We start from the raw sequence: 15420 nt of genomic DNA, 5'->3' as shown, positions 1-15420 counted from the left end.
CCAAGCTGTTGCAAAGATTCTAAATTTACAATCAAGGTCGCTTTTCTTAGAGGGGGTGGAATTGAAGAAGATTACAAGAGGCTTTCGAAATTGGGTTTCAAGGGACGTCGTTATTTACGATGTACTTGTGGTCGGATAGATAGATGATAAGGGGTGGGAACAGAGCAGAACTGCTTCATGAAGTCATCGAGTTGCCAAACTATACTCTCGAACACTGTCATCAGCTCAGATCAGATACTTTAAATAGAAAGACTGCCGTCCTTTAACATGAAATCGATGACTATGACTGTAACTTTACCGCAATTTTACAGTAATAAATAACATATTGCATATCACGAAGTTATGACTAGCTAACTAACGTATTTGATTTTGAGGAATAATTGAATCATAGTCTGGCAATGTATTAAGAGAACCATTCATCATTATATTCTTCCCCTTTGTAACAAGACGCACTGAAATATTACCTTCAATAGAATATGAACAACCCACAAACGTTCAATATCATCAACCCTAATCGTGGTTCACATCAAGTTTATTATGAGAGTGTAGACTCGCGTTCAATTTGGCGAAGGTGTCTACAATATCGTCCCCGTGTTAAGGATTTGAAAGTCTTAAATCCACATCGTGATAAAACACGTCAAATGCCCTGGTTTCTACGAAAGCTGCGTTGTCGTAGCCCTGGTGGTGTTCGTAGCAAACAGGCTTCATTATTTAGGTATGTAAAGATCAAACCACAAACGTCCCCAAATCAATTGCCGCAGAATGTTAGCTCTGAGGACAAGGGGCAAACTGACCATTACAATTAGTGACACCAGGAAGACTTCTCAAGGTCCTTCCGCATCCGTGAAGGCCGCGCGGACATAAGCGTCGAAGATCAACTCCTCGCACCGAACCAACTCTTACCTATACAGCACCCTGCTAAGATTCTCGACCCAGCTCCACAAAAGGCATGTGTCGAGACTTCGAAACTTGAGACAATAGTTGGCGAACCTGCAACAGGAAGAGTCCTGTCTCCGGTATATAATGCGAACTATGGTCCATATGAAACATATACACCATCAAACTCAAATCACGAAATTGGTATGGCTTTAACCACACCACAAACAATATTGAACTATTCAAGCTCCCAAGAGGATACTCGAAACAATAACGTCCAAAAGAGAAGCGACAGAGACACCTGTGGTGATGCCAGATCCAATGGTACGTCCTCTTGGGGCATTTTGCAGATTGAAGAGGTAGCAAAAGGCACCGAACTTGTAGACATATCTACTTTGGTGCCAGCATATCTTCAAGCGAAAAGGAGACTTGTTGCCAATAAGATTCCTGCAGATGAAGTTGAGCATCAACCTTTGCCACTGTCAGCTTCAACAAAGAACCTGGTTCAATTATTGGAGATTGAGGCTTCTCGACAGGAGCAGGAGCAGGAGAAGGAAGAAATGGAAAAGATAAATCATCACAATGGAAGTTTACGAGAACCTAGAAAACCGAGGGATTCCAGAAGACGTGGGCAAGTTTGGAATAGTGAGGAAACGAGGAAGAGTTTCCTTGCGATAGAAGCTCTTGATGCAGTTGCTTTCGGATGAAGACTCACTTAAGTCATTCTATATCGTATAAGTAACTTAACGATTTGTATATTGAATTGACAGAAAACATGATGATTGCCTCGAAATATCATTATTTCTATGCTGATAACATGAAATTGTTGATTCATCATATTTAATTCCTTGGAGGTGTGTTCGATCTCGTGATCAATTGCAATGATTTTAATGAGACAACAAAGACATCACTGGAAGTGTTGTATCCAATCCCTCGACAGTATGTTCTTGGTTGGTAATATTCGAAAATTGAGAGAATCATTGATACCCGTGGACGGCGACGACGTAAGTCATTCTTCATTGCTGGCCAAGTGAAACATAAAATCAAATCTGTCCTCAGCCACTTTTACAAGAATCTAGACTTTATTAGGCAAGCTTCGGGCACATTACAGCCTAGGGCCGCCGCTTCTAATCGCGACGATTGTCTTCTTTCCGCTCTTTCAAATTTATTTCTCGGGATCTGTCATGTTTTTAAAGAGTGCAATATAAAGTTTAGAAAGAGACCAACAACTCTTTTATCTACTCATTATTAATATCTCTCCAAAGTATCATTTGGTCGCATTCAATTACGATCTCCTAATCAATCGCCATCATTTCATACCGATTCCTATTTCTAAACAAGGCAAAATGGCTATCAGTCCTCAAGTGTATGAACAATTTTCCCGAAACTCCATCTTGTTGTTTTCTCTCGAGATAGTTACTGATGATTCAAATAGAACTAACTTGATCATCATCCTCGGGATGATGCAAGTCTCGAAACGTGTTCCTCTTGAGGATCCCAACGTTTTGAATCTTGTCCGTGGGATTTACATTCTATCAAACGTCATCATCGCCGGCGTTTACGCTTACACTCAATATTTGATCAACAAGAAGAAGGGTATGTAGCCTAACTCATGGGCATAGCTATTCTGGATACTAACATGCCATTGGTATAGATATGACTACCCTCAAATACGTCGAGCAACCTCAAATGGGTTCCGCCGAAGAACCCAAGCTCGTCACCACCACTGTCCACAAATACGATAGCGATCAAATGAAGGCTCTCTACAAGGCACAATTGATGGGTGTTGGAATGATGGCTGTCATGCACTTGTACTTCAAATACACCAACCCTCTCATGATCCAATCTATTATCCCACTCAAGGGCGCATTCGAGGGCAACATGGTTAAGATTCATCTTTTCGGACAGCCAGCTACTGGAGACATGAAGAGACCATTCAAGGCACCAGCTGGTTTGATGAGCAGTCTTCAAGGAGGAGGAGCTTCCCCTGCACAAGATAAGAAGTCGATTGAAGCTGCTGAGAAGGCAGGTCGTGGAGGTGTTAAGGACGAATAGATGTTCAAACATCAGACATACACGATGTAATGTTTTCAAAGACTGGGGGGTCAGGGACTGGGGATTGGACTTCAAGTCTAGGGTATGGGGCGGTACAACTGGGGGATGGATCGGACAAGAGATTTTTATCTCGTTTGTATCATAGAGACAAGTAGATGGAAACTACCTTTCAATGCCATCAATACTTTCTATATCATACTCTACTAATACATTATGCATCATTGTCCATCGAGTTCCCGATTTTTTTTTTTTGGTGGCTCATTACATCCATCCACCTTGTGGTCTATCTAAAAGTATGAATGACGAATCTTTAGCGCACCCCGAGAACGCCGAGGCTGAACATTTTAAACTTGTCGCCACTTCTAGGATTCAGCCTTGCTACAAATTTACTTTATTAGATACATGGAACTTCAGGAATTTCATTATTGCCATATTTTATACAGTTTGACATCATGGAAAGATCAAATACTCCCCCGCCTACCAGAAGGACTAGATCTCAAGTTACATCACCGCCAACACCGGATGTTAAAAGAAGAATAGTCAGTACAAGGCAACCATTCATATCATTTGACCCCTCATTTACTAAGCTGTTCTATTAGGAAGAAAACAGACTCAAGGCTAAAGCACTCCGCGAACAATCTATAGCTCGTGAGAAAGCGTCTTCCTCAAATGATACCAATCGTACACCCTCGGGTTTTATTGCTACTCCCGATATAACTCTCGCGGGTCAAAAACGCACTCACTCGTCTATTTCAACCTCATCAATTCCCGCCACTTCTCGCGATGCGCGACAACCTACCAACGAGGTGCGAGCCGATGATTCCTCAATGCAAGCTGAGCGGAAGTTTCGGAAATACGTTGATCATGATTTCAGTAAGATGACGGATACGAAAGGTGGATTTTTAGCTGAAGAAGATGATCCATGGAATAAGGCATTACATGCATCGAAAGAGGGAGAGAAACCTGCGCATATGACACTGAAGGAATGGGAAAGACATCAGCTATTGAAAGGGTTGCGGAATAGGAAAGAGGGACCTTTCGAACCTGGTTTGAGTGTACTTGGAGGGGATAATAAGAAGTGCCGGGAATGCAAGAGCCTAGAGATTGATTTCGTGTGGGATGAAGTTTTTAAGTGTAGGGTTTGTAATGGGTGTAAGGAGAAGTTTCCGGAGAAATATAGTTTGTTAACTAAAACGGAGGCAAAGGAGGATTATCTCATTACAGATCGTAAGTTACATAGCTTCTTTGTGACAATGGGTTTGGACTAACATTCTCTGTAGCGGAATTGAAAGATGGAGAACTACTGCCACATCTCAATAAGCCCAATCCGCATAAATCACATTGGCATGATATGATGTTGTTCCTACGATACCAAGTAGAAGAATATGCATTTAAGACGAAGTGGGGGAGTGCAGAAGCATTAGATGCAGAATTCGAAAAGAGAGAAACAGAAAAGAAAAAGAGGAAAGAAGAAAAGTTCAAGAGTAAACTGAAAGAATTAAAGAAAAAGACGAGAACTGAGGCATACAGGAGAGGTCTAGCGGGTGATGGAAAAGGTGGAAAGTTTGGAGATGCGATTAGTAATGGGAAACATGAACATGAATGGGGTCAAACGGTGGAGAATGAAGATGGAATGAGTGTGAAGAGTTGTATAGAATGCGGGATGGAGGTTGAGGAATTGGAATTTTAAGGCAGGAATTGGTATGGATATGGTATGGATATGGGTACGAGTACAGGTGCAGGTATGGCATCGATGTATTGGGTTACATCTTCATGAGTCTTGAGAGCGATATGGAAAGGATTTGGAGTTTGCAATTCATATCTATGATAATCATGATCAAGACGGGAAAGGCGTGCTGGAGTTTGTTAATCTTTCGAGGCATGCAAATGTGCATGAAGGATATCTACGAATCTTTCATCAATCACCATACTTCAACACTTGCTTTTTAGGTGACAGGGATGCACATACACATTCCTTTTTCCCTCTTATGCAAGCCTCCAACCCCCCCCCCCCAGCTCGCTGCACTCGTGTTAGAACACCGATCTCAAAGTTATCCTTATGAAACGCGGTCATTAGGGCTGACACAACACCAATAGCGGGCATCAGAATGTTTTGTCGTGTTGCTACAAATTGAAGTATCATATTGTGGTGGTTTTTCAAATGGTGACTCGATATATCTCTCAGTGTGAGCAATTAAATACAGTGACAACTTATCTATGAGTCTTTTGTAGCCATTTGTCAACAGATCAACACGAAGGCAAAGATAATGTCCATCCCAATCTTAAGGTTCGAGGGGTCTTGTCCAGATTGTATCTATCCGCAGACCCCCCAAAAACTCAAATACCACAGGAGCTATGACCACTTTCAGTTAAAGGCGGCGTCACCCACACCTCCAAGACAACAATACCCCAGGCAAAGCGTTTATGATGGCCTTAAAAGCGGCCTGACACATGGATATCGCTTTAGAATTGGATAGTTGGCATGGTTGGTAGCTCACGATCTCTATTTGGAAAGAAACGCCCTCCTTCAGTCTTCCTTCTTACGATTTTCAATGTCATACGTTTCACTTACGCGACAAATTTGTACAGACGCATCATAAAACTTTTGCAGATTTACAAATCTCATACTGTTGTCTTCTATTGTACTTTAATTATCTCAAACAGTTCTGTGCGCAAAGATGTTCAATTGAGCATTGGTAGTTTACTGGAGAAAAATTAAGGCCTCGTTATCTTTGGCGACCACTCAACATATCTTGCGCCTACCCAGAGTAACAAATGCTCATCGTGCCCTCGAATTTGGATGCGAAATTAGCGCACAAGGCGGATTCTAGGTTATAAAAGAGGGACTGGCCTGGGCCTGGGGAACGAGATGGCCTGGCAGTCTCTATCTGGTATGGGGGGTAGTGGAGGTCAAAATAATGGAGGTGGTAATGTAGGTGACGGAGGGAATCAAGCGAATCAACCTCAAGGAACAGAATATACACTGCAAGGTATGCGCTCAGTCGTTTTGTTCTTGTGGCTAAACTAATTCGCAGTTAGGTGTTATGCGATTCTTACAAACTGAGTGGCATCGACATGAGAGGGAACGAAATGCTTGGGAGATCGAAAGACAAGAAATGAAAAGTAGGATAGCCAAATTAGAGGGCAATACTAAAAAACTTGAAGGGTCAAATGAGAGTTTGAAGAAATTCCTTACAATGTTGGAGAGAGTGGCCAAGGACCGAGAGGCACAATTGAAAGCGATCAAATCTGGTGGTACAGCGCCGGTGCCAGCAAATAAAGAGACCAAGGATAAAGGTTCGCGTCGTAAGTCAATTGAATAACTTGGGATTATTGAAAACTAATAGATGTAGCAACTAAAAGAGAGGCACATAACTCATTCCTCGTGGTTGACGGGGAACCCGATGCGAAAAAGGCTGTTCAAGCGGAGAAAGGTAATATGAAAGATTTTATGGACAAATCTCAAGGAGAGCTCACTTATCTCTTGATCGCACCACCAAATCCCATGCCACCACGAGAAGCCCCACAACCACCGGAGGAGATTCTACCTTTCGGAGTTAGCCAAGCCCAGCAGCAAAACATCGAAGAAATGCAACAGCGATACTCCGGATCAAAAGTCATGAGAGTACCAGAATTATCAAGAGCTCCTCCTGCGCCTTCTCCGACACCTAGCCATAATCCACCGCCAGTCCCAAGTCCCAATAAACATTCTGTACAAAATCCCGATAATCCAGCGCCAAGGTTTTTAGCAGAGCAACTACCTTTACCACAACCTTCTCAACAAGAATGGTCTTCTACATTTAGATCTCCAGAGAAAGCTCAACCGGCAGAGGAGCCCATAACAAAAGTCGACCATTCTTATGACTCCTATGGACGACCTATCGAAAATGAAGAAGCAATAGAGAAGTCAGGTTCTTCTGATACCGATGGATGGGACTTCAATGAGCCAACTCAAACTACAGAACAAGAAAATAAGATTGCGACTCAGAGACCTGATACAGACGTATTTCCATCAGCTCAAGATATACCAAAATCGCCTATTCGTGGTCTAGGCTCACATAGGAGAAAAACCTCCCTGTCAAGAAGAAAAAGTGGCGAACATGAACTTTCATTAAATCCAACACAAAGACCGGATAGTGGTAGTTTCAAAGTTCGATTCGGACTTAGAGGTCACCTAGATGCAGTTCGTTCGGTAATATTTACTGGAGGTGGAAGTCCTGGAGAACCAGAATTATGCACAGCAGGCGACGACGGTACAATTAAAAGATGGATCATTCCCGCCCGCTATGAAGATCAAGGCACATTTCATGTCAGTGCCAATGATTTGGATATTCAAAGTTATTTTACTCATCGTGGTCATGCTGGAGCTGTCATGTGCTTAACTGCTTGGTCTCCATCACAAAACTTTGCCAGTGGAGGACGTGCACAAGGTGACGGATGGATCTTCTCTGGTGGCCAAGACGCTACCGTTAGAGTATGGGAGCGAGGGCGAGTTGATCCTAAGGCAACTCTCGATGGTCATACGGATGCAGTATGGGCAGTCTGTGTACTTCCTGGTACAACTGGGACGATCTTTGGCCAAAGCAATGCTTTTGGTGGACCGGATCGTATTATTTTAGCGAGTGGTGCTGCGGATGGCACTGTAAAAGTGTGGTCTGTAAGCGCTCCTCCACAACTTGTATCGCCTTCAGGTGGAGGCAATCGAAGAGGTGGCAGAGTTCGAGGTAACTCAATGTCATCCGGTTCGGCATTTCCATCATCTCCTCAACCAAGCGTGGCCTCAACTTCGCCTTTCCATTACACATTAATACATTCGATAACAAGACCTAATAGCACCGCATCCCCTACTTGTATAACACCTTTAGCGACTTCGGGCGAATCCTTTGCTGTATCTTATTCTGACGCAACTGTTCTGGTATATGATACAAGAACTGGTGAAGAAGTTGCCTCTATGGCAAGTCTGGAAACATCTAATGGTACCCAATCAACAGGAGTCAATGCAATTGTTGCAACTACTACTGGCCTTGATACTTCCTTGAGTTCTGATTCTAGTCGAGGAATGTCTGAAGATGAGAATGTTGTTAGTGGTGCAACAGGTAGAAGTGGTGGTGTTGAAGGTATTATCATCAGTGGGCATGAGGATCGCTTCATTAGATTTTATGATGCTAATAGCGGTAAGTTACCCCCTAACCTCACCGACAATTCATGACTAATTAATGTAGGTCAATGCACATATAACATGCTTGCTCATCCAGCAGCCATATCCGCTCTATCGCTATCTCCTGATGGACGTGAGCTCGTGTCTGCTGGTCATGATGCTAGTCTACGATTCTGGTCTTTAGAGACACGTAGCTGCACACAAGAGATGACAAGTCATAGACTTATGCGTGGGGAAGGTGTATGCTCTGTCGTATGGAGTCAAGATGGAAGATGGATTGTTAGTGGTGGAGGTGATGGCGTCGTAAAAGTTTTTGCGCGCTAATTTGTGATAATACCCCATGTTCAATATTTTCTCTAATTTCTCCATTTGAGATGAAACGCATTTACATCTTCCACATGGATATATGGAATGAATGAACGGATGGTCGAAAGAAGTGGTGAGGTTGAATGTTATATGCATTACATCTCACATATGAATGTTCTTCGATTTGTTTGGCATTCTTTTTGCATTTTTCACCAATCAACATATCTTCTCACACAGTTAGGGGTTGTTTTTGTGTGGCAGAAGGGCATACTTCAGTCAAATTGTACGTTCATGATCTGAGAGTAGAAAGTAGGGATCGATAAATTTGGAGGGAATATTCCAACCTTAGGTGGAAAATGGCATGTGTTAAGATGAGATGAAAGATGAGATAATGTTTTTGTAGTTTAGATGATACTTTTATTTTTCTTCATTTGGCAGAAAGTGAGTCTGCTGATAACTTTTTTGATTGGCCTTTTAGCATTACTGATGGGAGATGATTTGATGATGGAAAGGAGGAAGAGGAATGGTGGATGTGTAGATTTGATGGGTGAATGCCCGGGTGAGTGTGAGCTGATTCGATAATTTGCGCAACTCGTTCATGGAAGTGGAAGGCATAGAGGTGTTAGGGTTATGTTATGGGAAAGTATAGAGCGAAGGCCAATCTTGTACAAACAATGGAATGAAGATACCTATTTTCTTGGAATCATATAAGAGTTTTGATCGTGTCATGTACGAGCAATCATGTAATGAGATCGAAGTAATGATGGGGAGTGGATTCTCTGATCTAATAATTGGGATCGAATTTGCGCATGGCATCTTGCAAAATTGTGCTCATTAGATATCATTATAGTTTAAGCATTAAAGACGCAACAAACATGGGTATAGATTGCTTTTCACCCGCTCTTCTTCTTAAGCTCAATAATAATCGTCGTCGTCCATCTCAAGATCTTCCCTCCCATCTCCATATAGAATTTCACAAACACCACCTAATGGGACATCCATAACAGCATCCGTACCTCGACTCCAGACTTTCTTCCACGCTCTCACATCAGCCTCTTTCCCTCCTCCAGTATAACCTGTACCCCTTTCCTTCTCCTTCCCTCTCCTCCTATCTTTCTCCCTAGCATTCTCCTCTTGACTAGCATGACTCGCTCCCGCCATTCCCCTCCCATCAACTAAACACACATTCGCAGCCCCATCTATAATCGTCTCCACATTACTCATACCCAGCGTAAGATATCCGGTATTGTAACTCGCGAGCGCAACATAGATATATACGAGGAGCATAACAATCCAGCTCGGTAAGGCAAGAGACCACCAGCGATTAGGATAATAGTAAATTCCTAGAGCGTGGAGGAAGGGAGATGGGAGGTAGGACCAGAGGAGGTAGAGAAGGAAGGTTAGAGAGGAGAAGAGGTAGAGGACAAAACCGTAGTATTCGTAGGTTGGAACCTTTGGGGAGGCCCGTGGGACGGGAGGCTCGAGTTCATCGGCGGAGGAATCGGGGGGTGGTGGGGCGAGAGGGTCGGAGGAGACTGGTTAGGGAGGGGGAGGGGGGGAGTGGTGTAGGAGGTCGGTTGTAGAAGGGGGGTGCGAAGAAATTGTGTTGCAGGGGAGGTGGTGAGGGGGATTCGGAGGATGAGGAGGAGCTCTGTCGAGAATGTGGTCGCGGCGTTAGGGGGTGAGAGGGATTTGGGTGTGTGGGATTTGATTGGTAGTGTGATTGGAAGAGGTAGTCGTCAGGGTCGGGCGGTGGGGGTGAGGAGGATGTTGATGAGGAGGTCATTTTGCTCTGCGATACAAGATGAGATTCTCTCGGTGAGCCTCAATGATCGTGGGCTTAGAGGTCTGCAAGTTTGGAAGTAATTCCGTCGTGATTATATTCAATTGCCGGATAAAACCAGGTGGGTTTGTTTATGAGCTCGATATTATTGGCTCACAGTGGGGGATTCGTGATGGACATCGAAAATCATGCAATCGTCATGCAGTATCACGTTTAACGTGCAGTTAAGAGATCCCATGCGTATCATTGAATGTTGTTGCTGAATATGTTGTGTACATATTTCGAAGACCATAATCTGTCATGCAAGTCGATGATATTGTGTCTACGGCCTTGTAAAGTTAATTTTGACAAGGCTGACATCTCATTTCATTCGTTGGTTACGTAGGCCCTAGGGATTTTAATTCGTTCTAGACCAATCGAGACATAGCCCCTCGCATCTTTCATATTAGGTAAGCGGATTTGTTTCCACCAGTGGGTGCATAGACTCACGGGACAGCTTATATAAGTAAAGCACAATTTCACACCAAGAAAGGTGATTTTGATAATTCAATTAAAATTCGAAATTTCAATGCATTTGTTTGAAATTGAGAAATATGATTTCTAAGTATAAGAATTCTATATAATTCAAAGATTAAATTGAAAAAATACAAATTAGAGCTTTTTTAATCAAATATATAATCTCCTAATAAAATATCTTAATAGGAAGATATAATATCAAAAATTTTGAGCTTAAATTTTGAGCTTTTATTTCTTTTCAATATAAACCATATTTTGACATTTAATAAATCATGAAGTTTTAAAAAATATTTAATAAACAACTATTAAAATTTAATAGAATTTTGAAATTGTTGAATTTTGGTGTGAAATTGTGCTTATTTCTTGAGTGTCCTACGAGTCCAGTCCGTGCAACCACTGGTGTTCGGATTCCAGTGAATTTGTTAGCAACTAAACTCACCATGACATTCACAAGACGTCCTGATATTCACACAATCACCTCGCGCGAATTATATTGCCGGTTCCAAGTGCTCTTGGCAATTTATACAGCTTGCGGAATAGATGAGCAACAGTTCTCCAGATTTTAGAGTTTGATTCTCATATGGTGTACACCGTAAGATCTAAGACAGAGTGTCATCCATGATATGATGGGTCCACTGATCCCACTGATTTTACTGAAAGACGTTTGCTAAATGGTAATCGGCAGTTGAATCTCCGCGAAGATAATCCATATGAAACTGAAACGAAATTCTACCAGTCTTCCACAATTTCCATTGCAACATGGAAATCAGAGATTTCGTACGACTCTCTGAGTATGTACCGTAGTTGGTGAAATTACAGGTGAGGGAAAATGACATGGTAACATGATGGTTGGGAAAGCTGTCTTGTCTTATAAGTTAAGCTCGGCCAAGTTGCTTTGAAGTCTATCATTCATCTGACGGGTTTGCAAGTTATATTCATTCGTTCTGTTCTTTACTTCCCTCAAAAGCAAGCTGCTTCAAACTTTTACTTGTTTAATCTATTTTTTTCCTTGAAAATATCATTACCAACTATCAACATGAAGTACTCAATTGCCATCGCAGCTCTCCTTGCAAGCTCGGCTGTTGCAGCACCAACAACGAAACTCAATGCCAAGCAAAGACTTGCTCAACGAAACAAGAACGCTGCACGTTCTGAATACTATAATGAGAGCTGGTCTGGTGCCGTTCTTACTGGTGCTGTTTATACTGGAGTTTCTGCTTCTTTTTCGATACCCAAGCCACGGGTTGGTACTACAGGAGAGACCTCAGCATCAGACTTCACGGCTTCTACCTGGGTTGGTATTGATGGATATAATTGCAACAACCTCTGGCAAGCAGGTGTTGATGCCACAATTGAGAAATCGACGGGTGAAGTTTCATACTATGCTTGGTATGAATGGTACCCCGCCAATACTCAAGTCATTGAGTTGGGTACTCTCACAGCTGAAGATGTAAGTTTCCTAGTCTTATTGCCCCAATGCAAGAACCAAACTAATAGCTCCAGGTTATCTCCGTAAATATCACCACTAGTGGCCTCAACAGAGGAACCGTTGTTATGGAAAATAAATCCACAGGGAAATCATACACCAAGACCGTTTCCTCGGCGAATACACTGTGTGGTGTTAGTGCTGAATGGATCATGGAGGATTTGAGCGTTGATTCTAGCGCTATCGGTCTTGCAAACTATGGAAGTGTTGTTTTCTCCGATGCAGTTGCTACTACTGCTTCTAAAACGGTCACACCATCTGGCGCGGAAATTTTGGATATTGAGACTAGCTCGAATATTGTCCTAACGAAGTCTAGTGTTACTGATAAGTCGGTTACCATTGCTTATGTTTAGACTAGAGAGACAAGGATGTAGTTTTGTATATATTGGCAGGGGCAGCGTGATTGAGACGCTTAGAATCATTATGTATATAGCTTTTAATATGATTCAGTACATACATGTGAGGGAGCCACCTAGCTAGCGTCCTGTTTAACTGAAGCTTTGTTGTCGGACCCCTATAATTTTTGATGGTTTGATTTTCACCTGATGCTGTCTGCTTAGTTGACATCCGTGTGAAGGAAGTTAATAAAAGCATCAGCCACAATTGGGCTTGGCTGTGGCTTCTACTGTGCGACATTTTCCCCAAACAGAGAGACAACATTTTAATAGTAACATCGCACTATTAATAAGTTATTCTATATACGCTGGAATTCATGACTATATTAGTTACACAACAAACCCCTACAACTGCACACGACTTTCCCATCCATCCACCGGTCTATCAATTGAGGGCGGACGCAATGAAGCTCCAGCGGGATCCCAATCTATTGATAACGGCTCATGGCTTCTGTTATATTTCATCCCTTTGAACCATAGTTCAAACCTTAAATCTGCTGGTGCAATTATTACTCGCACGGTAAAGGTAGCGAGATAGTATTTCTTCCGTTGTCAGAGCTTTCGATTTTTCGGTTCGAATTCTTCCTCATCGACCTCCTTCAAATCCGAGTGCACAGTGCATAGTTTTGAGACATTGGCTGCAGCTGTTCGTTGATCTTCTATATTTTTACTGGTGGGATTGGAACTCACAATGTCTGAAACTCGTGGGTAGATTGTTACGATCTTCGTGGGAAATTACAATCACTGTATCCCATGTTCGATTATTGTCTCCCGGAATAATCTTCCTCGTGAAAAGTCGGTCTCGAGCGGAGTCAGTCTCGATAGTGTCATCCTTGATCATTGTAAGAATGAGGAATTGGTTTGTGGAGGATTTCATTCACTATACCTTTTTTATAATGGGTCAATTTGCATCGTCGCCCATTTCTGCTTCTTGTTGTAAGGATCAGTTACGATGGTTTCTCCTACATGAATCGCGGGGTCGTATTCCTGACGACATAAGACACCATAACTTGCTCTCGCTCTGTGTTTTTTCTTGTGTTAATACTGTCGTCATACAAAAAGCGAAATGTTTGAGATACGAACACTCTAGTTTTCAGAGTCGCCGATCCAACTTTTATTCTTCGCCTTCCATCTATTACCAATCCCTTTACCACTGAAAGTCGTGGCTCTCGAGATTTTAAAATTCATATACGATGCGCTATTTGGCGAGGATTTCGATAGAAGTATTCTTCAATCTTGGTCTTGACATATTGTGAACCTCCAAGACCGCCACTCAAGACAAGGAATTTCTATGCATTTTGGCTAAAATCTCGTTTTTTTCGTTTCAAAATAACTTACCACATCATCATGGCTTCTATGCGTTTGCATCCAATCTAGTTGTTTGTCGATTTTACGTATTATACCAGAAATTTGCACGTCAAACGGATGTTGTATTTCGAATCTATGTTTTGTTAGCATCGATCGCCTTTTATATTCATTCACTCACCTTGAAAGTTGCATTCCACCTTTTTCAATCCGAATTCCCGGGTGATTTAGTTCTTTGTCAATCCCAAGTCCCAATTTATCAAGTCATAAGATATACATAGCATGATTACCTGAAGTCGTTCCGAAATTATGTTGAATAGACTGAAAGGATGAACTTCTCGCTAGTTTATGTGCAGGATTATCTGGAAGTTCTATGTCGGGATACGCATCCAATCGATTCGGTACGAGACGTTCGAATGCTCGATCAATCACTGTCGATCCGGTACCAACACCCTTAACTTTTGCTACCTGCTTCAATGCTGGTCTTTCTGGGCTTGGATCCGCTACTTTGACAAGACCAAGGCTGAGAGAGGTGATTAACGACTATGACTTAATACACTCACAGTGTGTCATGATTTGAATTTGAACTGGTACTTACTCGGTCGTTCCTCCACCTGCATCACAAATGAGGATGATATCTCCTTTCTCAAGCTCGATTTCAGAATTTGTCACAAAATAAACAGCTGCAGCTTCAGCTTCGCTCAATTCCAATTTCGCCGAATGCTTATCTGGATTTTGAGATGTGAAGCCTGCCGCACTCATCGCTTCTATGAATCTATTGACCGTGTCTTGAGCATCCCAGGTGGTGGGAAGGCTAAAAACAAATTCGATCCTTTTCTCTTTCCAACTCCCGGTAATTGCTTCAATACACAGTTTCACGTGCATATAAATCTGATGTGGATAACCCGTCACGAAATATTTTGCTTCGTCAACAGTTTCGGGCATATCTCTTACACCCCCTCCCGAGCTAAATCCAAACTATGCTGATCTAAGTAGATCTTGAAATGCTCATGTACTTTTGCATACTCGTGATATTCATCATCGGGATCACAGGAAACCCCACACGGTTTCATGTCTACCATTCGCATTGCGTGAATATGCAATCGTGGTTGGAGCTTCTGTTTCCTCGGAATCGGAAGGTAATCCGGGCCATTCTTGGATACTTTTGGTGGGATTGCTATTGCTTAAGTTGGACTATACGACTCCTGGGAGTGGTGTTTAGTATTTTCGTTTGTTCAGTGTGTGGTCTAGATTTACCAGTGTATGTCTGTCCAAAGTCAATCCCTACAATGATATCTGGAGCGTTGTCATCGAAGGGAGCCATCGCGACTGATGTGGTCTCTTTTCCGTGTGCTTGAAAATCTCTCCGGGTGGAATCGAGAAGGATGGAAATGAAGAATTTGTGATCAAGAGGAGTATTGATTGATTTTGAAGGTGTATCTTCCTCGAAGAATTTCAATAGTTGCACAGCACAATCATCTTGGATAATTTGACTTTTTAGATACACCTTGTCCAAGAACGTAACCATCAACCAGGCCAT

General features: G+C 42.4%; 7 protein-coding genes across 7 annotated transcripts; 5 read left to right on the top strand and 2 right to left on the bottom strand.

The window, feature by feature from the left end:
• Nucleotides 1-476: 476 nt before the first annotated feature.
• EAF01_007656 (uncharacterized protein) lies at nucleotides 477-1583 on the top strand (the record flags this gene model as incomplete). The annotated part of the gene is made up of 2 exons (XM_038915912.1): nucleotides 477-715; nucleotides 830-1583. 2 exons carry the CDS (start codon nucleotides 477-479, stop codon nucleotides 1581-1583), a joined length of 993 nt encoding a protein of 330 aa, XP_038768383.1.
• Nucleotides 1584-2222: 639 nt separating this feature from the next.
• Nucleotides 2223-2931, top strand: EAF01_007655 (uncharacterized protein; the record flags this gene model as incomplete). Its single annotated transcript, XM_038915911.1, has 3 exons — nucleotides 2223-2242; nucleotides 2312-2472; nucleotides 2531-2931. 3 exons carry the CDS (start codon nucleotides 2223-2225, stop codon nucleotides 2929-2931), a joined length of 582 nt encoding a protein of 193 aa, XP_038768382.1.
• A 452-nt stretch (nucleotides 2932-3383) lies between these two features.
• On the top strand, nucleotides 3384-4621 carry EAF01_007654 (uncharacterized protein; the record flags this gene model as incomplete). Its single annotated transcript, XM_038915910.1, has 3 exons — nucleotides 3384-3470; nucleotides 3531-4158; nucleotides 4212-4621. The coding sequence occupies 3 exons, from the start codon at nucleotides 3384-3386 to the stop codon at nucleotides 4619-4621; spliced, it is 1125 nt and encodes a 374-aa protein (XP_038768381.1).
• A 1179-nt stretch (nucleotides 4622-5800) lies between these two features.
• On the top strand, nucleotides 5801-8413 carry EAF01_007653 (uncharacterized protein; the record flags this gene model as incomplete). The annotated part of the gene is made up of 4 exons (XM_038915909.1): nucleotides 5801-5921; nucleotides 5971-6237; nucleotides 6285-8105; nucleotides 8154-8413. 4 exons carry the CDS (start codon nucleotides 5801-5803, stop codon nucleotides 8411-8413), a joined length of 2469 nt encoding a protein of 822 aa, XP_038768380.1.
• Nucleotides 8414-9086: 673 nt separating this feature from the next.
• EAF01_007652 (uncharacterized protein) lies at nucleotides 9087-10538 on the bottom strand (the record flags this gene model as incomplete). The annotated part of the gene is made up of 2 exons (XM_038915908.1): nucleotides 9087-9930; nucleotides 10505-10538. The coding sequence occupies 2 exons, from the start codon at nucleotides 10536-10538 to the stop codon at nucleotides 9311-9313; spliced, it is 654 nt and encodes a 217-aa protein (XP_038768379.1). The 3' UTR covers nucleotides 9087-9310.
• A 1192-nt stretch (nucleotides 10539-11730) lies between these two features.
• EAF01_007651 (uncharacterized protein) lies at nucleotides 11731-12533 on the top strand (the record flags this gene model as incomplete). Its single annotated transcript, XM_038915907.1, has 2 exons — nucleotides 11731-12144; nucleotides 12198-12533. The coding sequence occupies 2 exons, from the start codon at nucleotides 11731-11733 to the stop codon at nucleotides 12531-12533; spliced, it is 750 nt and encodes a 249-aa protein (XP_038768378.1).
• A 933-nt stretch (nucleotides 12534-13466) lies between these two features.
• Nucleotides 13467-15420, bottom strand: EAF01_007650 (uncharacterized protein; the record flags this gene model as incomplete). The annotated part of the gene is made up of 9 exons (XM_038915906.1): nucleotides 13467-13596; nucleotides 13659-13707; nucleotides 13768-13864; nucleotides 13914-14016; nucleotides 14062-14113; nucleotides 14171-14403; nucleotides 14479-14858; nucleotides 14946-15074; nucleotides 15169-15420. 9 exons carry the CDS (start codon nucleotides 15418-15420, stop codon nucleotides 13467-13469), a joined length of 1425 nt encoding a protein of 474 aa, XP_038768377.1.

This window comes from Botrytis porri (assembly GCF_014898465.1).
Source record: "Botrytis porri strain MUCL 3234 chromosome Unknown BPOR_010, whole genome shotgun sequence".
NCBI lineage: Eukaryota > Fungi > Ascomycota > Leotiomycetes > Helotiales > Sclerotiniaceae > Botrytis > Botrytis porri.
Note: the sequence above shows the minus strand (reverse complement) of the source record. Positions and strands in the feature narration are given on the sequence as shown.